Genomic DNA, 14,978 nt, shown 5'->3' with positions numbered 1-14,978 from the left:
CATGTCTAACTCACCTTTATGTGCCTTTAGAATGTTGCCTGACCCTCAGCAGGTGTATGATACGTGTTTCTGAATGAATGAATGAATGAATGAATGAGTGAATGAGTGCATGAATGAATGAGTGGCCCCAAATCCTTCATTTGGGGTCCCTGCTGTGTATTATCCTTGCCGAGGATAACCCTCATCTGCCCCAGACTGGCATCTAGTAAGGCCTTCTCCCACTAAAGCCTGGGAACCCTGAAACATAGTTGACAACCCTAGCCAACAACACTCCTGGTGAGTTCCAGGGGACAGTGCAACAGGACTCTTACCATTACCTCTATCTATGTCCCAGGACTAACGGGAAGGGAGTTAGGGAAGGACTTCTCTCTCCACAGCATGGCTTATAGTTTCAAAACTCTCCCCTCTGAGTTCAAGGCATCTCTCTCAGAATCCCATTGGAAAGGCATCTCTCCCACAACCCCAGAGAAGGCACTGCTCTGTTCCTGCTCAGCCTCCAGCCCTGCCAACCATGGGCAGGATGCCTTCCACATCAGGCTGGCTAGAAATGGGGGTGAAGAAGATTTTCCTCCACCCCAATCTGCTGCACACACACATACTGCTGGGGTGACAAAGTCCTGCAATCTGGAATTAGCAATCAGAGCTCAGAAGCCGGAGACAAATGAATGAAAAGACAAAGTATAGGCAAGCTAAAAACATATGACAGCCCAGAAAGCAATCCATTCTCTCCCCCATATTACACATAATCTTAGGGCCCAGTCAGAGTGGCCCCTTTGAGTCCTGCCAACCCAGGAGTGCCTCTTCTATAAGAATGTGTGTGTATGTGTGCGTGTGTGTAGGTGAGTGTGTGTGTATATGTATGTATGTGTGAGTGTGTGTGTGTTGGGGTGGCCTCAGGGAGCACACAAGGGAGCAGAACATAGCATATCATACAAGCTAACGTCGCAGAAGGGCACACAAACATACAAATGCCGTGGCCCAGCCCCTGAGGACTGAACAGCCCTACTCACCAGTAAGCGCCTGCAGTAGCCAAAGCGTCTGCTGCCATCCTCCCCGGTCAGCATGAAAGAAAAAGTCTCACTGGAACAGGGAGAGGTCTGGCATCAGGGAAGCATCAGAGGACCCAGGGACAGCCCCCAGGAAGGGGACTGCCATCCCAGGGAGGGGGTGAAGGGCCGGGTTGCTGCGGAGAGGAGGTTGGGACTAGGGTGGGCCCCATTCAACTGCCCACTGCCATGGGGGTAAAGAGGCTCTGCCCTCGTCCTCCCGCCAGCCAGGTCAGCAGGCCTCACCTGGTATACTCGGACACAGGCAGCCAGTCCTTGGCATCAGGGAAGCAAAACTGGGGAATGGCCTTGAGCCTCTCCTCTGCCTCACGCATCTGCTTGGTGGGTCGGTCCAGCTGCAGGCAAGAGGAATATGGGGAGAGATGGACAAGGGAAGGCGTGGAGCCTGGGAGTGGAGGGTAGGGGTGGCTAAGAAGCATCTCCTCCCCTGAGAGCCCTGGATGGCATCCTATCAACGGGCATGCTTCTCAGCAAACCCTGTCCCCACTCCCAATTCTCACAGAGGGGTCTGGGTGTGGGATGAGCCATCATGTATTCATTCCATGGCTATTAAATGGGCACGTTGCATGTGGCACCTGGCACTGTGCCATGCGCTGGGGCTACCAATGGGAACCAAGTGGACAAGGTCCCTGTCTCTGCACACGGGTCAGGAGAGTGAAATCATCAACAACACGATTTCAGAGGAGGTCACAAAGGAAATAAACAGGGTGATAGGACAGAGAGAGCTGGGCAGGGGAGGGGCTTCTTTGGGGTATCTGGAAAGATCTCCTGGAGGAAGTACCATCTGAACAGTGAATGAAGAACAAGAAAGAGCTGGCAGCCATGGGAAGAGCTGGGAAAAGACATTCCAGACAGATGCTCCGGCAGAGAGAAAGGCTTGGGTGTCAAAGGAAGGGAATGGAGGCCAGGATGTGGTGCCGAGCAGGGAAGGAGTAGAAAGAGATAAGGTAGATGGGGGAATGGGTACAGAGTTTCCTTTTGGGGTGATGAAAATGTTCTAAAACTAACTGTACATCTCTGTGATATACTAAAAGTCATTGAATTGCACACTGTAAAGTAGGTGAACTATATAGTATGTGAATTATATCTCAATAAAGTGGGGAGAGAGAGAGAGAGAAGCCAGCGGCCCATGTCAGGACCCTTGTTAGTCCTTATAAGCAATGTGACTTTAGTCTAAGCACCCTGGGAGGTGCTCTCCCGCCCCTCACCTTCTGCATAAACACCCTCAGCCCTGGGAACCCTGTCTTCCCTCCTGGCGATAAGCAGCCACGCTCAGGGCAGCCAGGTGAGTCGCAGTGGCAGGATGGGGCCTCTCTTCTTCCCCAGATGGGCCAGGCCGACACAAGGTGGTAGAGGAGGGGTGCAGGGGTGGGGATGGCCTCACCTTGGGAAACTGGTAGGAGACTTCAGGGAGGTAGGTGTTGCGGGATGGCTTCTTCTTGAGCGATACCACCACAAAGTACTCGAAGAGCTCCCGCTCCTGCCACTCGAGCAGCTCCAGCTCCAGCGTCCGGTAGCTGGGCGCACGCTTCAGCATCGACTGGATGTGGACCAGGCGCTGTGTGTGGGCTGGGGGCAGGTCACAGGTCAGGAAGCAGACCCCACATTAGCCCCCCTCCACACCAGACTCAGGGCTCAGTCTCTGTGGATCACCTCTAAGCACACGAGCCTAGCCTGACACCCTCGCACAGCTAGGTCTGGGGGAGAAGGGGTGGGAGCAAGGTGTCGCCCTGACACAGGGAGCTACTGGTCTGGGCCTCCTGGAGCCTCTGGAGGCTGTGCTGGGCCAACAGGACTGCCCAAGCCAGGCAAACCCAGGCATGTGTCACTGGCGCCCACCCACCCCTGTGCCAACAGGACTAGGGGTATGAACATCCGCTAAGGCTTCATCCCTAGGCCTCAATCAGTCCTTGAACTTGAAACCCTTTGTCCCCGTCCTCTGCCCAAGTCCACTTGCCCACTTGCCGGGGCCAGTGGAGGTGGGAAGGAGGGGACTAGCTCCCCCTACTTCCATCCTCCAGGAAGGTCTAGGCCGGGTTTCCCAGTAGAGAAAGGACAGAGATTTGTCCAAGGCCCCTGGAATGGGAAGGTCCCAGAGCCTTTCCGGGAGGCGGCAGTCCTCCACTCCAGGGGAAGGCAGATGAGTGGCCTCGGGCCTCCGGAGGACCAGTTTCAGACTGAGGCACGTTCCTTAGAACAAGAAGAGGTGCCTACAATCTTCTGAACCCATCTACGTCCGCCAGGATTCACATTTGCAAACCCAGTACACAATCCCTACAGACAGCGGCTTGGGAAAGTGTGGGCCAGGACACCAGCCTGAAATTTGGCAAGGGAGACGTCTGAGGTTAACCTTGCAGGCCTGAGCTCACCTGACTGTAGAAACGGACAATCCCATAGCTCCTTGCTCTGCTGGCCCGGTATCCTGCCTGCCTGCTATCTCTCCAAACCAGGCCAACCGGGACATGGGCACTACACACGAGGAGGGAGGGAAGGCTTATTCCCCAGAGCCGGGGCTGGGAAAGGCTGCCATGCTCGTGGGGAGCCACACCTCACCTTTGAACCTGTCGTCAGAGTCGCTCTCGCTCTCACTGTTCTCATCTGGAAAGAAACAGCGGGAGTGCATGCTTGCTGAGCCCCTGCCCCACAGCAAGTGTTTCCGATGCTTCCTCCCCCCAACTCTTCCCATGAGCGATGAAGCTGTACCTGGTCCCAGGTCCGGGGGCCCATGGCCAGGCGCTGAGTGGCCTGAGACCAGGGTCCTTCAGAGCTCAAACTGTAGGTGCTTAACTATATACAAACCCTTACCATCCAGTCCTGATCTGGAGAAGCTGAGGACCCAAGGAAGTCTGGACTTTCCTTCTGCCTGAAGTTGATCCCACAGCCACCTCCCTACTCAGGGCCTCACAGCCCAAAGCCGGAACCATCCCATCCACGGCTTTCTTCCCTCTTTCGCCCTCCCCTCTCATGTGACCACTTCTTGGCCGGGCTCTACCCTCCTAGAAGGCAGGAGGATCCCCGTGATGGGCCCACAAAAGGGTAAGCTGAAGCTAGTCCATGCCTCTCCCTGTTTCTAATGCCCAAGGGCCCCAGACACCTGGACCAGTTCGAGTATCAAGGCCTACCTCTCAGTGATGCTGTCTCAATGCTGGACATAGACAGCTTTTTTAACCTCTTCTTTCCTCTCTTGGCATTGTAGATGGAGTTAATTCTTTGGACAAGCTGGGTGAGAAAAGCAGGGAGGGTGAGGTAACCTAACACCAGCTGCCCCTACTGCCAAGAAGGCTTAGTAGGCCACCCATTGCCTTATTGGTGCAAGCTTGCTGCCCTCCCGCCCCAGGCCCAATGCTGGTCTCCCTGCCACACTGACACCAAGTGCAGACTGTCGGGTAGCTCTCCATCTATACGCCTCCGAAGTGGACTCCTGTCCCAAGACAAGGACATTAAACTTAGCTCCCCAGAGGAAGGAACTGGGATCAAACTGGACAGGATGGGAACTCCTGGGTCCCAAGAGTCCCTGAACCAACGGAGACAAAGAGCTCCTCAGATGCAATAACAGGAACAGGGATTCCAGCCTTTCCCCTCTGGGCCAGAACCTGGAGCCCTGACAGGAAGGAGCTAAATTCCCAATATACCCAAGCATTGTTTGCTGGCTAAAAATACCAGTTAGCTAAATCCTGCCGCGCTTTGGGCTGACGGTTTGGGCCTGGCTGCCTATAAATGACTGCTGCAAACTCTTCGTTCTGAGAGTTATAGAGAGGGAGTCAATGTTTGAGCCTGAGGTCCTTCAAAGCCTGAAAATATTTGTGTATAGAGACCTCAAAATGCACACCCCAAACTGCAGTAATGAGGTGTCTCCTAAGGACTGGTTTCCATCCATCCAGAGCCATGGAGTACTTCTTGGGGGCAGAAGCCGACCTGTCCTTCCCCTAACATCTGCCCCCTATTAATCACTTACTGCATCTTTATTGATAAGAAAAGGGAATTACGCCCTAACCGGTTTGGCTCAGTGGATAGAGCGTCGGCCTGCGGACTGGAAGGTCCCAGGTTCGATTCCGGTCAAGGGCATGTACCTGGGTTGCGTGCACATCCCCAGTAGGGGGTGTGCAGGAGGCAGCTGGTCGATGTTTCTCTCTCATCGATGTTTCTAACTCTCTATCCCTCTCCCTTCCTCTCTGTGAAAAATCAATAAAATATATTTAAAAAAAGAAAAGGGAATTAACCAGATGAAGAAGAAAGGCCAGTGCATGGACCCAGAATATACACAAGGAGAACTGAGGGAGCAATCCCAGATTAGGGGAAGGAAGGAAAAGGAAGGAAGGAGCGAGCCACCTGCCTGCCCGCCTGCCCGCCCAGCCCCACTGGGGAGGCTACCTTGGGAATGCGGCGGGCCCGGCGGCTGGACAGCAGCTCACTCGTGGTGCTGAGGCTGTCCTCATTGAGGCTGGAGGGTGAGGATGGCAGGCTCAGCTGAGCCAGCAGCAGCATGTCGTCGTGGCTGTGTCTCTTGGGTAATCGTGGCAGCCGGTGGCTCTTCCTTTCCGACCAGTTTCCACTGCGCAAGGTCTGGCTGCCTGGTTTCAGGGAGAGCTGGCATGGGGGAGACACAGTGGGGGAGGGGCTCACCACAGAAGCCTTGGCCAGCACCCCCCTGCTGGGGCCTGGACTTAGCAGCCACAGGATGGCATCACCGGCTCCCAGAATCCCACCCTGAAATTTCCACCCTCTGGGGTTTCCTCTTTCAAGACCGTAGCTGCTAATCAGGGCTAGATTAGATACTTGCTCCCACAAAGGAAGCTAAGGACTTCTGCCAGAATAAAGAAAGCAGAGGCTAGGAAAACGGGGCTGTCATCTGAGTGGAAAAAGGCCAACCGGGAACTCTGGGGCTCCCCTGAGCTCTGGGACAAGGCTTAGACTTAGACTTTGCTCTCTACTGAGCCAGGCCGCTGCAGCCAATCTTCCCCCCGCAGCCCGATCCAGTCCTAAAAGGCTTCTCCAGTAGAGGCCACAGTCTACATGCCAGCCTGGCCCTGCTCACGTATTCTAGGGGCAGCACAGTGCTCTGACCACCAAAGCCCAGCAAGGCCGGCCTCATAGCCAGGTGGTTCCCTCACAGCCCTGATCCACTTTCTGCCTCCCTCCATCTAGACTGCTACCCTACAGTCCAGCCGCCTTCCTCTCAGCGATCCTCTCACTGCCAGGCAGCACCCCCGCCCCCCAAACTCGGCCTGCCTCCCACCTGCTGTGTGGGTCTGGCACTGCCTCTCATCACTCCTCACCACGTCCTCCTTCCTCCCCGCCCCTCAATTCCTCTTTCCTTCCCACCCAATCAGTCAGGTGATACACATTCAATGGAAGCACATTAGAAGGTAAATCTTTTATAAAAATAGTCACATTATTCCAGTCAGAAGAAATCATTTTTATATTCTCTAGCCAATGTTAAAAATATTCAGGTCCCTCCAGCCCTGGCCAGTGTTTCTCAGTGGTAAGAGAGTCAGCCAAAGCACTTAAGGGTTATGGGTTCGAGTCTTGGTCAAGGGCATGTACCTGCATTGTAGGTTCCATACCCAGCCCCGGTCAGAGCGCATGCAGGAGCCAACCAATGGGTCTGTCTCTCTCATATCAATGTTTCTCTCTCTCTCTCTCTCTCTCTCTCTCTTTCTCTCTCTCTGTCTCTTTTTCTTCCCCTCCTTCCCTCCCTTCTACTTTTTCTAAAAAAAAAAAAAATTAATGAAAACAATATCCTCAAGTAAGAATAACATATATATATATATATATATATATATATATATATATATATATATATATATATAACCTCCAGGTCCCCCCCCATTTGCATGGAGAATTACAGCTGCCAGGGTAGGTCCAAAGCACCTTAATTCTCCTGTCTCCTGTCCACCACCCTGGACAAGGCCAGAAGGAGCTAAGTCTGAGGGCCTCCTTTGACCCTTCACCCTTCTCATTCTGCCTTCTTTCAGTCCATTCCTGGGCGATTCATTCTTCTTCCCTCCAACAGGAGTGGCTCCAGGTCTCGTGGACACCTGGCTAGCTCTCAAATCTGGTTCTTGGACCTGTGCCTGGCCCCCCAAGTGCCAGTACTGAGGTCATTTCTGCCAGCGCTGCAGAATGCCAAGGCTCACCCAGGGCCCTGCCTTCCTGCTTCCCACAGAAGGGGGTGGGGAGGAAAATGATAAGCCAGCTGACCACAGGGACTCCTGCCTTAGTTGGGCAGCTCAGAGCTCTAGAGGGGAAAGGACGGCCGTCGGACAGGATGCCCCGAAGAGCATGTCTCCATTGTCCCCAAGGGCTTCAACATGCCACAGTCCCTGAGTGCAGAGCTCTCTCCTGACTGAGGTCACATCCTTTGCCAAGCACTGGGGAGGGGAAAAGCCGGTGGAAACAGGCCCAGCCTGGGTAGGACAGGCCCCCACGGTGGCCCTGCAGGCGCAAGTCCGGCTGCCGTTACCTGAGTGGGCGGGTTGCTGTACTTCCTGTCCTGAGGACTCCACATCCTGTGCAGAGAGTCCAAGGAATTCTCTGACAGTTGCTGGGATTTTCGTCCCGCTCTGCGGCTCTTTAAGTCCACATCCTCATATGGATTCTCCTTGGGCAGATCTCCTGCAGAGGAGGAAAGGTTAGAGAGGGGGAGAAGGGAAGAAGGAAGCACGCACGCTCTCTCTCTCACACAAATAAACAAGCAGGATTCCTGTGAACCAAAGAGAATGGCTTCTGCCTGGCCCTTCGGCTCATGAGTCATGCAGCGCCCCGTCTGCAGTGGGAGGCTACAAACAGATCCTGGCTCCCAGTCCAGAAGCTGAACCCCCCACCCCCAGTTCAGCTCAGCCTTGTCTGGCCTCTGTTTTATAAATTCAGGGATTGCACAAGACTGGCTCAGCCACCCCTGCCTGTGCCCAGCCAGCCCACAGCGCCAACACCAGGCGTCTCTCCTTGGCTCCTGTCCCTCTGCTGTGCAAGCCCCAGAGATGCACAGTCCAAGGTAGGAGAGGCTTAGAGAGGTCACGAGGCTGTCCCTTTACTGGCTGCTCCCCGAGGACCCACTTTGGGGGGATGGGCTTCGAGGGACTCTAAAGAACTCCAGGGCGCAGGGCTTTCCCAGGCCTCGCTCTCACCCACTACACTGCTCGGCAACTCCTTTCGGACTGTTCTTCTGTCTGGTCCACTGAGGGAACCCTAGCCCCACACAGAGATTAGCAAGTAGTGACGTGCCGTGATTATTTATTCAATGAACTGCTCTGACCCTGTGCCACTCCATTTCCTGTACTGCTGAGCTCGGCAGAAAAGAGAAGGCCCTCGCTCCCCTTTGGGAATAAGGTCTCCTGCATGACACAGGAGAGGCGGGAAAGGCTTGAAAGGGGCCTGGGCCGAAGGGGTGGGGGTGGGGGTTCTCCAATAGCTGGCAGCAGGCACTGTAGGGGCAGGACCAGGGAATCTCCGAGTCCGAAGCACAGCCTCTGCCCTTGAAGAGCAACCTCTTCCCAGAAGCAATACCCTCCTGCCCCTTTCCCTCCGACACATGCCTGGGCTTTTCTAAAATGCAATACTATAACCCAGGTCAGTCCTGCCAGAACTGCAGTCCATGGGGACTGTGAGCGACTACAGCCCTCTGCTCCCTTCCATATCAACACCACCATGTGGGACCAGGGACCTAGGCACCAGTGGCCAGAATGAGGCATTGGAGGCAGCACACGTGGTGAGGGTGGGGCTCACTCCAGCTCCTCTATTCAGCAGCAGGACTGAGCCTGGGCGACCAACCAGCCCCATGGAGGCCTGGGCTCGCCTCATGCCCCAACGGAGTTCCGAGACCCTTTCTCGGGGAGCAGAAGGGCTAGAAACCAGGGCCACTGGAACACAAGCTTTCCGAGGCTAGGATGCAGGAGAAAAAGCAATCCCCATATGCTTACCAATTTCTCCGTTTCCAAAGTCAAGATCCACCCTATCACGGCAGCTACTTACTACTATCAAGAAAAACCACAATGAATTTAGGAAATGCCTTTGAGAGGTGCGGGAGGGGAGGGAGGAGGGGACGTGTGAATGGAAGACTTCAGTCAGAGCTAATAAGACTGCCCGGGGAGCAGCACAAGTCTCTGTAGTGCGAGTCTAAGATGGGTCAAGAAAGGGTTGGGGACCAGATTAAGTGATTCCCAACACCAGCAGCGTCCCAGCAATTGAGCAGCCGTTTTCCTGTAACACAGTCATGGTATGAAAATGACTTGTCTCCATTCCAGAGCCCTGACTAAGCAGAGCTGGCCCGGCAACCCTGCCTCAGGGAGCCAAATAATAAACCTGGCACCCCCTGCAAGCTGTCTCCTGCCACCCCACTGTGGGCACTCAGGAGGAGTCAGGGTAGACTCTACGTCTTGGCCCCTCTCCAGCACACTTCCTGGAGCAGAGAGGTGTGGGGGTCACGGGTCAGCGAATGCCAGGGCAGTCGTTTGATCTGGCAAAACGAGACCAGAGCACCACTGTTGAGAGGGGGACAGGAAGAGCACTTCCTCCAAGCTCATCAAACCCACGCTGCCCTGGGCCAGAGGCTCAGCCAGAGCCCTATCGTCATCCCCAACCTACAGCGTGAACTGTCTCAACTCCTTTAGATCAGAGCTTCTCCAAACTACTGACTTTTGGGCTGGATAAATCTTGTCGTGGTGGACTGTCCTGTACGTGCATGTTTGCAGGATGTTTAGCAGCAACCCTGACCTCAGTCCACTAGAGGACAGCAGCATCCCCTCAGTTGTAACAACCAAAAATGTCTCCTGAGCAAATGGAAGGGTGGGTGGGCGAATGGATAATGGAAGAGAAGACAGGAAGGAAGGGAGGGAGGGACAGAAGAAGGGGAAATTGCTCGCCCCCACCCCCCCAATTAAGGACTGCTGCTTTCATAGGAAATATAATCAATAATATTGTAATAACTATGCATGGTGTCAGATGAGCACTAGACTTATCGGGGTGATCACTTCATAAGGTATATAAACGTCTAATCACTCACTATATTGTACCTCTGAAACTTATATAATATTCTATGTCAACTGTAATTGAAGAATAATTTCTTAAAAAACCCACTGCTTTAGATAGATGTTTCTGGATTTCCTAATAGTTTCTGAGCGCCATGACATGTATCCCTCTTTTCCTCTATCCTTCCCTTCTCCTCCCTCCCTCCCTCCTCCTCTCCCTTCTTTCTTTCCCCAGAATCAGAGCTTTGAACATTGATACAAAACCCAAACCTGAACAACAAACAAACAAACAAACAAAAACAGATGTAGGAGACGGAGGCCCAAGGAAGGAATAGATGTACGACATTGATGCACATCAGTGGGAACGCCAGGTTCTCGACACGAGTCTTGCCTCTGGAAACAAAATTTCAGGAAAGCCTCACATGCCTGCTCCTCCTACCTGCCTAGTCCTCAGATCAGCCTCTTCGTCTCCAGCAATGCTTAACTTCCTGTCTGATATAACCAGGCCGCTAATCATTTCTCCAGGAAACGACCGCTGGCCCCAGCCCAAGCCCTGCCTCCCCAGCCTTGGCTTGGGCCCTTCACAGCTCTAGTTCACCTGCTCCTCTCGGCTGCCTAGAGTGTCCCTGGCTGCCCTCTGGAGCTAAATCACAGAGATACTCCCAGTCATCTCCCCAGGAGTCAGGGTGCCAGGGGTGGGGGTGTGCAGAGACCAAGCAGGCCCTGAATCCCAGAGCCACTAACGTGAACCTGCTGAGAGCAAGTTAACTGTCAAAGCACTAGTTCCGAGCTGGGGGAGGGGGAGGTTGGAGGATAAGGCTTCGAACTTCCTTAGGGGAGCAGAGCCACAGCAAGGCCAGGGAAGCTAGGCCTGAGTGGAGGAACATGAAGTTTAGGAGACAGACAGGGCAGACTGCAAGGCTTTCACCTGCATTCCTGCCCTGACTTCCCTGCTGCGGCCCCACCCTGCCCTGGGGGAGGTAGAAGAGGCAGCCTTCTTCCCTGGAGGCCTGGCTCTGAGCAACCCCATCTCCTCTCCTCAAGCCCAGCTGGGGAAGCCAGAGGTCTCAACCCTTCCCAGCTTAGCTGATGAGATAAGGGACAAGGGCATGGCCAAGAATTTCTGCTTCGAGCTCTTTTAAAGGGACTTGTCAGAGCCCAAACGTATCACAGAGATCCTCTGGAAGGAAGAGCCCAGCCCCACCCAGCCTAGCCCCCACTCCTCCCCATAGCTCCTCCGGTTATTAACCGAATGTGCCAGCACCCCCCTCCCTACACACACCCAACTGGAAGAACCAGTTAGGGAAGGAGTGAGTGTGTGTGTGTATGTATGTGTGCGCGCGCACGCATGTATATGCACAGGCACTGAGAATTTCTCCAAAGAGAATCCTAAGCTTCCTGGACCACACCCATGACTAGGGCCCTGGGTCTGCTGCTTCCCTCAGCATCTACCTCTCTGGGTTCCAACCAGCTGTTTCTTCCGGTTCTCCGCTTCTCTGTCCCCACCCCCTCTTGCACACACACAGTGAAGAGAGGGCCAGGTTTAGGGCTCGACTCCCTCCACAATGCACAGCACATCGGATGGGAGCTCCAAGGGGCCAGTGTTACCCACCCACCCAGCCTGGACACCATTTCCCACCTGCCTGGCATACCGTTCCCTGGGCTGTGCCTTGGGCTGCAGCCTCTATACTGTCAGGGCCCCTCTGAGCCTTACTGCTTCCCAGCCTGGGGACAAAGGAGAGAAGAGGGCAGAGGGAGAGCGGAGGCACAGAGGGCTTTGCAAGCAGGCTGGCCAGCCTGTCCCCAGCTCCCACCCACTCAAGTTCCTGGAAACGCTCCCTCAGCCCCAGCGAGCTGACTGGAGTGGGAATCTCTGCAGGAATGCAGCCCGGGCTCCCTGGTCAGGCGCCCAGGCCACTCCACATAACTCCCTAACAAGCGGCTTCCTCGGGTGCATTTTTAAGTGTCAGGCTCAGAAGGCAAATGATGATAAGGCTTTGGAGAAAAGCAGCATATTCCGGGGCAGAGGTCAAGTTGGACAGGTGAGAATTAACAGCCCCAGGAAGCAGGGAGGCAGTCACTCTGCTTTTGAACCCCTCTATTGAAGTCAGCGGGATGAACCTCAGCCTGCTTTGGAGAACCCACCCCAGTTCCCCAGGCGTCCTCTATGGTGTGGGAGGGAAGCCGGCAAACTCCCAAGGCCCCGGTTCAAGCCCACTGCTCACAGAGAAGACAGGCCAGCGCCTCTGGGCCAAATGGCCCTCAGTCTCTCACAGACCAGGAACCCAGTCCAATGGGCTGCTCCCCAAGGTGGAGGGTTAGCCTGGGTGCTCTTCCCTCACAGCCCCATGCCATACACCCCTCACAGAGCTTCGTCTGTCCCTCTGCAGGTCAGGCAGCACAAGAGCTGGGTAATCCAAACAGAACCAGAACCGGACCCTCACGTAGCACAGACTGGGCCCAGACAGAGAAGCTTCTAGGAAATCAGAGGCACTGGTCAATCGGAGGCAAAAGTGAAACTGACACTCAGAGTTCAGAAACAGGGCCCCCTAGAGCCTCTGGAGGAGGCTCCTAATCCCTGATCCTGTCTCCAGGGATGGAGAAAGGGATAAATCAACCAGAGTCTAAGGGAGAGAAAGCTCCCTCTAGCCTCCCTGGTCAGGTCCACAAATTCAGACCCGGCTGCAGTGGGAGCTACAAAGAAGGAAAATGGGCACTGAAATAGCTACAGACCTGGAACCGACCCCATCCTACAAGGTAGAAGCAAAACCCAGGTGCCTGGGCCATTCCCTGCCCTCCCTCCCACACTACCTCTCCCAACTCTCTATGCAGGTGCCCAAGATCCAGAAGCTGGTGAGCATGCCCCAGCTCCAATGCCAGCCCGTGCCAGCCCTTACACTGGTTCTAAATCATCTGTCCAAGAAGTATCCAGGCTGCTCCTATGTTGTCTAGTATCCTCATGCCACCTCTCAAATCGGCATAAAGTCCCCTTTACTCAGCGAGGAGGCCCAACCCCAGAAACACTTACCTCCTCCTTCTTCTTCTTCTCTCTAACCTGACCTAAGAAGGCCCAAGAACAGTTCTGCTGCTCAGGAAAGTGGCTGCAAAATTCATTCTCTCTCTCTCTCTCTCTCTCTCTCTCTCTCTCTCTCTCTCTCTCTCTCTCTCTCTCACACACACACACACACACACACACACACACACACACACGCCGCCGCCACCACCACCACCACCACCACAACACCGCTCCCAAACAACCACCCGAACTAGAGTCCTAGAGTCATGGATCTCCGGACAGTTCACATGGTTAAAGCGTCCCTTTCTCTCACTTCAGTTCTGTTCTACAAGAACATCCCCCCACCTGAAATCCCTGGGCGGCACAGAAGGGCTGTGAAGCTTCTCAAAGAGAGAACAGTGAGGACCAGTGTGGGTAGTGCCTCCTCTGCCCAGGGCAGCAGCCACAAGCGCCGTGGGCAGCAATGACATTACAATTTACTCCAAACAAGAGGAAATAGGAATTCATCCTGCAGCTGAGGTGGGGAGGGAGGTGGGGTTGTGCCTCTGATCCCCACAGCTCTTGACCCCAAAGGCTGGGTGACCCGAGGCTGGGTGACCCGTGTGTACAGAGCTTTTCCCAGTGGCGAGGGAAGAGGCCTCCCTCCTCAAGCCCTTTTGCTGTTGGAGGGATTTCACTCCCACAGCCTTCCTGTTATGACCTAATTTTAGATGGCTACATGCTAATCACTTCCGTTCCTGGGAAAGCAGTGCCTATGTGGATCTGACCACTGTAGCTGTTGCCCCAGAAATGCTGGCCCAGCAAGTTCTAAGGAGAAAAGGATGAGCCCGATGGCTCAGATCAAAGAGGGAATAGGTGGTTCTCTTTTCCTAAGATCCCACAGTCTTTTTTATTTATTTATTAATTTTTTACAGAGAGGAAGGGAGAGGGAGTTAGAAACATCGATGAGAGAGAAACATCAATCAGCTGCCTCCTGCACACTCCCTACTGGGGATGTGCCTGCAACCAAGGTACATGCCCTTGACTGGAATCGAACCTGGGACCCTTGAGTCCACAGGCTGATGCTCTATCCACTGAGCCAAACCGGTTAGGGCAAGATCCCACAGTCTTATGAGAGACTAGAGAGTTCTCCACTGGGGCCACTTCTCTCTAATGTGTTAACTAAGACTATGTCCCCTCCAGCTTCAAGGCCTACGAAAAACACAGAGACAGAGATAGGAGAGAGAGATGAGAAAGATGAGATCAGAGACAGAAAGAGGAGAGAGGGATGAGAAACAGAGAGAGGAGAGAGAGGAGAAAGAGATGAGAGAGTAGGCCACTTCCCCGGGACACACACTTTACTTGAGCTGAATTAAAGCCCGTCTCCCCAAAGAGAACGAGGCCAGAATTAAAGTGAATGCCAAAAATAAACCCAACCCAGCCTAGATTATTGGGTTTTTATTGACCCTCAAACACAAGTTTGCCAACACCAAGTCCTCCCAGCTGTCGGCGGACAATTCGCCAGAGTTGTCTTACATTCCTGACCTTCTGAAGAAGAGGAATTAATGGTTGCAGACTATCTTCTCCAAGATGTTTGAACAGCAAACAGCCTTGGAAGACAGGACTAGTCTCCCTCCAGGGCAGAGGCAGAGTGGATTCCTGACCAGAGCAATAAGGATAATGTCTCCTGATGGGCAGGTCTGCAAGCAGCCCCTTGAAGAGACTGGGGTTTCCTAAACTGTGGGTGCTGCCTCTCCCTGGACCTCCTCTCCGCTGCCCCGTGGGATGTGGGAGCAGGGCAACCATGGAACATACGGCTCCTGCTGCTGCTGTGCAGTGAGTGATCAAGTCCTTTGCCTATGACCCAGGAGTCTGCCAGCCTCTGTGAAACTGGGGCTGGCTGAACTGGTTAGCCCGCAAGCAGAGGAAATATTGGGGGTTTCACTTTAG

The 14,978-nt window shown here is 54.1% G+C and overlaps 1 protein-coding gene across 2 annotated transcripts in view; it reads right to left on the bottom strand.

Annotated features, from left to right (window-relative positions):
• The window catches only part of ST5 (suppression of tumorigenicity 5), a 104,856-nt gene that overhangs the window by 15,248 nt on the left and 74,630 nt on the right, over positions 1 to 14,978 (bottom strand). For both annotated transcript variants that reach the window (XM_023754567.1, XM_006089645.3), the window contains exons 5-11: positions 7,531 to 7,682; positions 5,439 to 5,654; positions 4,190 to 4,286; positions 3,621 to 3,665; positions 2,452 to 2,636; positions 1,293 to 1,402; positions 1,011 to 1,080 (exon numbers count right to left, since the gene is read on the bottom strand). In XM_023754567.1, the coding sequence (XP_023610335.1) occupies positions 1,011 to 1,080; positions 1,293 to 1,402; positions 2,452 to 2,636; positions 3,621 to 3,665; positions 4,190 to 4,286; positions 5,439 to 5,654; positions 7,531 to 7,682 (875 nt within the window). The remainder of the gene's footprint in view (positions 1 to 1,010; positions 1,081 to 1,292; positions 1,403 to 2,451; positions 2,637 to 3,620; positions 3,666 to 4,189; positions 4,287 to 5,438; positions 5,655 to 7,530; positions 7,683 to 14,978) is intronic.

This window comes from Myotis lucifugus, unplaced genomic scaffold (assembly GCF_000147115.1).
Source record: "Myotis lucifugus unplaced genomic scaffold, Myoluc2.0 scaffold_61, whole genome shotgun sequence".
Taxonomy (NCBI): domain Eukaryota; kingdom Metazoa; phylum Chordata; class Mammalia; order Chiroptera; family Vespertilionidae; genus Myotis; species Myotis lucifugus.
Note: the sequence above shows the minus strand (reverse complement) of the source record. Positions and strands in the feature narration are given on the sequence as shown.